This window comes from Nicotiana attenuata, unplaced genomic scaffold, assembly GCF_001879085.1.
Source record: "Nicotiana attenuata strain UT unplaced genomic scaffold, NIATTr2, whole genome shotgun sequence".
Taxonomy (NCBI): domain Eukaryota; kingdom Viridiplantae; phylum Streptophyta; class Magnoliopsida; order Solanales; family Solanaceae; genus Nicotiana; species Nicotiana attenuata.
The window spans coordinates 42,487-50,266 of NW_017676032.1; the positions used below are offsets into that span (position 1 = coordinate 42,487).

The window sequence follows — 7,780 nt, forward strand, 5'->3', positions numbered from 1 at the left end:
CGAATATCTTCTAGCTCCCACCCGCGTAAGTATTGGGCAACTCTTCCACCAAAGTTAAGCCAAATGTAAAGAGATCCTTGTATTTTTTGCCTCCGATGGGTTTGTCCTGATATTTTATTTTAGTGACTCTTTGTTTATCTAATGTTCATCACACTTGTGGATTCATGATATAGAATCAGTAAATTTGTATTTAAATATAATTATATATAAGGTCCGAATTAGATCTGTCACTAGTTCAACGAGTTTCACATTTACTTTTAATTTTGAGAGAGAGAGAAGGGAGAGATGCAACACAAAAGCTACCATTTCAAAAGATATACATGAAAATATTACAAAACTTTGTTAGGACTTGAGCCCATATACATCACATATACAAAGAGTAGGAAAATAGGAAATCCTATTGAGTCACTATGTAAAAATCCTAACATAAACATGCCGAAAATCCAAGCATTTTTTTTGGCAAAATAAAGACAAGGCATGACTCTACTTGAAGGGTTAGTTAGTACTAGTATTTGGTGCAAAAAAAGGAAAAATGAAAAAAACAAATCAAGAAAAAGGAATTAAATAAATTTTCTCCCTACTTCCTATATAATTTCTCCTTGCAATAACACATTTAATTCTACTTTCATTTTTTTTCTTTTTTTTTTCTCCAAGAAAATATATGCACTCATCACACACCAAAATATAGACATGTCAAGAGCTTTTGACAATTGTTGGGTTGGACAACCGTTGTTGAAAGATGATAGGTGCACCATACTGAGGGTGAAGTAGCATCAAAACCGTTGGAGCATGTTTATATTGTGGCGATAATCGTAACGTGAACCGTTGAAGTATAATTGCTAACGTTAACTTGGTCTGTAAGATCGCCAAGTTTTGGCCAATGCATTGACGAACTCCGAGCCCAAAGGGAATGTATGCCACAGGATGCTTAGCGGCTCGTGCTACTCCCTCAGAAAATCGAGCAGGATTAAATTCATTCGCGTCATTGCCCCAGATCGCTTGATCGTGGTGAACTGCTAGAATCGGGATCAAGACTTCGGTCCCGAGGGGAATTTGACAACCTCCAAGATCCACATCAGTCTTTGCTCGTCTGATCGTTGCAACGATCGGAGGGTAAAGACGCAAGGACTCATTGAGTATCATGCTCAGCTGCAACACCAAATCATAACCTCATTAGAAAAAAAAAAAAAAAATCTCAATTCATAATATTAACTGTGTTATGACAATGACAGCTCTCAAACCAATTGCCGATAGAGCAATCTTGTTCTTAACTTCTACTTTGATGGAATCCACACAAGTGGTAGTACAACTCCTTGTTTAAGAAAAAAATAATAAACTGATTCCCTTTTTTGGGTAATAAAAAAAGAACAAAAAACAGTACTTTGGTCATATTCACTTATCAGTAAGCATGATTTGCTAATTACTAATGACAAAAAGACGAATGTTTTTTTTTTGTCTTAATTGCACATTCTTGTATAATATGAAAAAGTGTAATGAATGAGGAAAGGAGAGGACCTACATAGAAAAAATTATCAATGACTCGCTATTTATACCAAATCAATAAATGCGAGATGTAATTTCATGATTAAATAACACGTTTTATTACTTTAAATTGTAAGTGACATAAACAGAAAAAAAATATCAATGATCCAGTAAGTGACATCGAATCAAAAAATGCAAGATGTATTTTTTTTAAATAATATTTTAAATCATAACTGATGTAAATACTGAGTGCGGATAAATAATTAATGGGATAGACCTACCATCTTAAGCTTGGCAAGATCATCTTTGGAAGGTATGTCACGTGAGCCGCACACCTTGATCACTTCGTCACGTGCTAAGTCCTGCCACTGTGGATGCATGGCTAGCAAAACGGTTGTCCACGTCAGCAAATTCGACGTCGTTTGTTCACCAGCAAAGAAGAAAGTCTTGCATTCTTCAGCAATATCATTTGCAGTAATCATAGAGGAATTAATTGCAGAATTATGATTAAGAGAACTATTAATGGATGATGATAATGATGATTCTTTCATGCTTGCTTGTATCATTAGGCCTAATAAATCTTTTGGCCCATTTTCTTGCATTTCTTTCCCCCAATCCTCTGTCCTTTCTTGAATCAACTTCATTAACGATTTCTTAATCTCCGCGTCCAGTTTCCACGATTTGATGTTCCGTCTCGTGGGTAGAAACCTAAAATGGCCATTAATTAAAGGAATAAAAAAAAGTAAGTTAACTTTCTAGGTGTTTAGTAGCGACATGCTTAAAGTGGTCATTTGCGCAAATGGCCTTTTTTATGGCACTTTTTAAATTTTGTCCATCGCTAATTCAGTGGACTAACTTTATCCGATTTCAAAGGCAAAAACTTAGTTCACTAATTAACGAGGCATTTGCGCAAATAGCCTGTTTTGATGGCACTATTTAAATTTTGTCCATCGCTACTTCAGTGACCAACATTATCTATTTTCAACGGCAAAACTTTAGTGCACTGAATTAACGGGGCATTTGCGCAAATAGCCTTTTTTGATGGCACTATTTAGATTTTGTCCATCACTACTTCAGTGGACAAACTTTATCTGTTTTCAACGGCAATACTTTAGTCCGCTGAATTAACGGGGCATTTGCGCAAATGGCCTTTTTTTATGGCACTATTTAAATTTTGTCCACCGCTACTTCACTGGACTAACTGTATCCGTTTTCAACGGAAAAAATTAGTCCACTGAGTTAACGGGGACGAAATATAAAGAGTGGTCTTAGAAAAGGCTATAGATGCAAATTATCCGACTTAGAAAAATAGAATTAATTTGTACCTGTAGCCAGGTATGAAGATTTTTTGAAAAGCTTCAGAAGCTAGGACCATTTGTTGAGCTTGTAACCTAAAAATAGCTTTTCCTTGTTCATAGCTACGACCAAAAGCTGTTTGTGCTACAATATCTTCTGTTAAAGTTTGGAACCATTCTGATACTTCAATTTCTATTTCTCCATTCTTTGAATTTTGTGTCAATTTCTCCAACATTTCAATTACTTTGCTTGCTGCCCCTGGTATTAACAACTGCAGCAAAAAAAAAAAAAAAAAAAAAAAAGCAAATTAGTAATTTTCTTGTCATATAAAAATTTGAGAAAATGAAATTGTATAGGCGCTCTTAAAATAATAACCGAAAATATATATTTTTTGTATATATATATTCTGTATGTTATATATAAAAATTATACAAGATTTATACATTTTTTCGAGTGCCGAATATAAATAATTTCTGGCGCGGGCTAAAAGTTAAAAAAAAAAAACTTAAAATTTCCTAAGTCAGTATCCAAAACCCACTGATCCTACTAACTGAATTCATGTCATTAAAAGCCTACTATAGGGGGTTTTTATCGCCCCTATCGCAGATGACTTCATTCCCGGGGCTCCAACATGGATACCTATATTTTTTTACTAAGATTAAAAAAAAATTAGAAAAAAATGGAAAAAGAAAGGAAATTTACTTACTTTGAGATTTTCCATATGGAAGGTAGGGGTAATAATTTTCCTATGATGAGCCCATTTTTCACCTTTGAGACTAAGTAAACCATCTCCTTCAAGTTGTCTAATTAAAGGGTGAGCTTCATTTTTCTCATAAAATTCAGATTTTGTAGTAAAAATTTCTCTAATAAGATCAGGATCAGCTACAGCCAAACGTGGTGTTGGTCCAAACCACACTAGAAATGTTGCACCTGCATTAAATATAAATTAAATTAATTACAACTCCAATATTAACAAACAAAAAAAATGCACCTCATTAAATAATTAAATTCTTGAAAATCAATACTAGTAATAATGAGATGGGAAAAATTTTACACAAAAAAGGAAATGACAGAAAGCAACAAGTATTTATTAACAAGTTATCACAAAAATAGGCAGTGATTCAGAGAGGATGGATATAGTGTAGACCCTACAACATAAAGGGAAAAAAGAGAGAAAAACAAAAGAAGAGGGTAGAAAAATGACAACTCAAAAAAAACTAACAACTTCATCAACAAGAATTTAAGTTACACAAAATCTAAAAGAACTATAAAGACAAAATGAAACAAAAAAAATAAATAAAGTTCATGAAAACCCCATGACTATGATGTTCCAAAACTTCAAAAAATTTAAGAAATTATAGTTCTTGGACCACAAAAAAAAATTATTAATTAAAATATATTTTGGAAAATTAAAAAAAATGAATAAAGAGAAAAATTAAAAATGCTGCAGCAGTATTCTGAAACACTGAACTTCACAACTTCACCAACTCATCAATTGCAGAAAGAAAAGGACATAAAGAGCTCTAAAAAACAAAGTACAAACAAGAATCCAGCTTTCATATTTCAAGCTCAAATATCACAACAAAAACACAAATTACAACCAAAAAAAAAAAAAAAATCATGGTTTCAAGAAAACCAACAAAGTACATAAAGATATCAACTTTTTTAACATACTAAGAAAAAGATTTAAGACGAAAAATTTAGAACTTTTTTTTTAATGGTTTCAAGAAAACCATTAAAAAGTACATAAAAACATCAAAAACTGAATTTTTTTTTCTGAATTTTGAGTTAATTAAAGAGAAGAAAATATTGAACTTACCATAAATTTTCTTCCAATGATGATAGAAAGAGAGAACTCTAGGAAGAATATTATGAGAAGAATAAGGCATAGTTTGAGAAGAAGCCTTTAACATAAGACTAACAATTTCCTTAGCATTTCCAATGAAGAATTTATAAGGAGGTCCTCTAATGCCTTGTTTGGCAAAATGTTCTTCAATTTTTCTTGGCCTTAACCATAAATAAGCCACAACCCTTATCATAATAATTGAAACCAAGAATGAAAATCCAAGAATCTTGAAAAATACTTCTTTCTCCATTGAAATTCTTTTAGCTAGCTTTTTTTTGAAATATTTAGCTAGCTAATAAGACACCCTTTTGTTCTTTCTTTTTTTCTTTTCTTGTGTTGTTGTTGTTGCTGCTGCTGCTTCTTATTAGCTTCTTTGTGTGATGTGTTTGTGTTATATGTTTGCTGCTTCTTTCTGAGTGTCTTCTCTTTTTAATGTGCCAACAAAGTTTGTGAGAGAGAAAGAAAGAGAGAGAGAGAAGTTTGTTTGGCAAGGCCAACGGCGTAGGGGCCGCCATTGGAATTATAAGGGTCAACGAATTAAATAAAAAAATTCTTTTTATTTTCTTTTTATAATCGTGATCTTCGAGCTAGCTTACTCGTGTTTCGACTAATTTAACGGGATAGTTTTGCTATATCTCACCAGCACATACAGGGACGAAGCCATACTTTGGTTAGGATGGTCAATTGACTACTATTTATCGGAAAATTACACTGCGTATATAAGTAAAATATTAAGTTTTAGAGGTATATAACGTATATTGAACACCCTTTGTCGGAAATTTATTTTACTTTTTTGAATTTTAACACCTTTGAGGAAATACCTGGATTCGCCACTGAGCACATATATAGGGACGGGATACCTATTGTCTTTCACTAGTACATGTGGCGGAACCGGATACTTATTACCTTCCACCGATACGAATATCGAATTATTCTATCCACCAAAACTTAATCGTAGTGTCCAAGCCAGCTTACTTGTCAGCTCGTATTTCGACTAATTTCACAGAATAATTTTGCTACGTCTCACCAGCATAGATATTGGGACGAGATAGCTGTTACCTTCCATCAGTACATGTATCGGAACGGGATAGCTGATACCTCCCACTAGCACGAATATCGGATAACTCTATCTAATAAAACTTGAATAAATGAAAAAATATCACGTAGTAAAACATAAATAAAAATTTTATTTTTATATTCTTACAACAGCAGTGTTCAAGCTAGCTTGCACGTACCTCGACTAATTTCACGAGATATAGCTGCTACTTTCCACCAACATAGATATGACGGGGTATCTGCTACCTCCCATCAGCATAAGTATCGGATAGATCTATCGACTGGGAGTGGACAAATGAGAAAAAACACCTAATATTTTTTTAGTCGGATTCTGAAACTTAATAGTTCTCAACTCACTTTATTTAATGTTTATCAAATTATTTTTTAAATATAAAGTATTGTAATATTTTTGAGACAATGTTGCCCTTGTCTTTTCTAAGTAGTTTTATTATATCCCTTTGAATCTATTTTGGCTTTTTCAACTTTACATAACAATATGAAAATGAAATCGGCCATTGCATTTCTGATTACGGCAGAACCAACCAACATATATCAAAATAGATGGGCTGGCTAAAACTAAGAGCTCGTTTGGTAGCCGGTTAGAAGAAAGGTTATTCATGTATAAGGGGTAACATAACTTATATCATGTTTGGTAGGCAATAGTTATTTTATATAAAATTCTGCATAACTAATACCATGTTTGGTTGACATTTTTTAATTATGCATAAATAATACATGTATAAGTTATGAGTCAATCTGTGTATTATTTTATGCGGGGTAGAAGATGGAATAACTAATACATGTATTAGTAATACATGGATAAAATACTGAAATGACAAATTTACCCCGATCACTTTACACATAAGGCTTCCTTATTTCTCTGCCAACCCGTCAACAGGTTTCACTTGCTTTCACTTGCCAACTATATACCTTGTCTTCTCTCATTTTTAAAGAACAAACTAGCAAAAGCAAACTGGAGAAGCCACTAGAAAATGGAAATACCAAAACTAAGAAGTGAAAATCAAATATGTCTAAACTTCACATAGTTCAGTAGTATGACGAAGAAGTGAAAGTAACATCAAAGTTCCTAACTAAATTGTTTCTTACATAAATGGAAAGAGAGAAAAAAACAATGCAAAAGAAGGCCATGGGTATAGTTGTAAACAAGCATTTTACTTTAAAATTTATATAATGTATATCAATTTCTAATACAACAAACCAAACATTCAAAAAAATAATCTCTGCATAACTTATACCTTTATAACTAATCCCTGCATTACTGATCCCTGCATAACTAATCCCTGCATAACTAATACATGTATAACTAATACCTGCATAACTCTAACCGGCAACCAAACGACCCCGTACGAGTATAGTTCCTCCGGTCCACAATTGATCATTTTACACACGTTCATTAAGGGGTCCTTTGGCAGAATGCGTTAGATAAAATAATGCATGCATTAGCTTTGTGTATTAATAATACTTTATTTGGTAGACATTTTGAATCTATAAATTAGTTATGCAACCATTAGTTATACATCTTATTTGGTATTATTCTATGCATAACTAATGCATAGAAAACCACGGTATTAGCAATGCAATGGGTTTTAATGTGTTCACTAAATTAATTTAATTAATTGTTATTGAAATATGTAAATAAGGGCAAAATTTAAAAAAAATAAAAAGGTAAAATAGTCACTTATTATGGACCGGAGGGAGTAACATTTTGCAAAATTAGATAAGTATTTTAAGATTTGTTCTTGAGTCATGAATTGTTAACCCAGATGTGTCTCGGGCCCAATCTGATAAAGGAAAGCAGCAGGCCCATTAAGAGAGGCTACCCATTTACTTGTATTCTTTATATTTTAGCTGTAACTATTTTTTCATATTTTTAATTCAATTAGTACATGTATACACAGGCCCACATGGACAACTAATAAGATATATTGGTCAAAATAGAATTAACCGACTCATTATCTCATCTTCGTCTCTCTTATTCTCCCTTTCATCTAAGGTTTCTTTCTTTAAATCCGCCATAGCTCACACAATTTCAATCTAACATGGTATCAGAGCGGGAATCTCGATCCCTCTTGTTGTAAG

General features: G+C 32.8%; 1 protein-coding gene across 1 annotated transcript; it reads right to left on the reverse strand.

The window, feature by feature from the left end:
* Positions 1-284: 284 nt before the first annotated feature.
* On the reverse strand, positions 285-5,114 carry LOC109220685 (cytochrome P450 734A1-like). Its single transcript, XM_019385144.1, has 5 exons — positions 4,598-5,114; positions 3,485-3,708; positions 2,808-3,049; positions 1,764-2,190; positions 285-1,149 (listed from the first exon to the last, which is right to left on the reverse strand). Exons 1-5 carry the CDS (start codon positions 4,872-4,874, stop codon positions 694-696), a joined length of 1,626 nt encoding a protein of 541 aa, XP_019240689.1. The 5' UTR covers positions 4,875-5,114; the 3' UTR covers positions 285-693.
* Between the last annotated feature and the right edge of the window lie 2,666 nt (positions 5,115-7,780).

Bases quoted from the DNA above. Each gene is read 5' to 3' on its own strand.
- LOC109220685 (XM_019385144.1), bottom strand. From the start codon at position 4,874: ATGGAGAAAGAAGTATTTTTCAAGATTCTTGGATTTTCATTCTTGGTT. The intron at 3,050-3,484 runs GTAAGTAAATTT...TTTTTGCTGCAG, and splicing joins TCCATATGGAAAATCTCAAA to TTGTTAATACCAGGGGCAGC. The intron at 2,191-2,807 runs GTACAAATTAAT...TGGCCATTTTAG, and splicing joins ATCTTCATACCTGGCTACAG to GTTTCTACCCACGAGACGGA.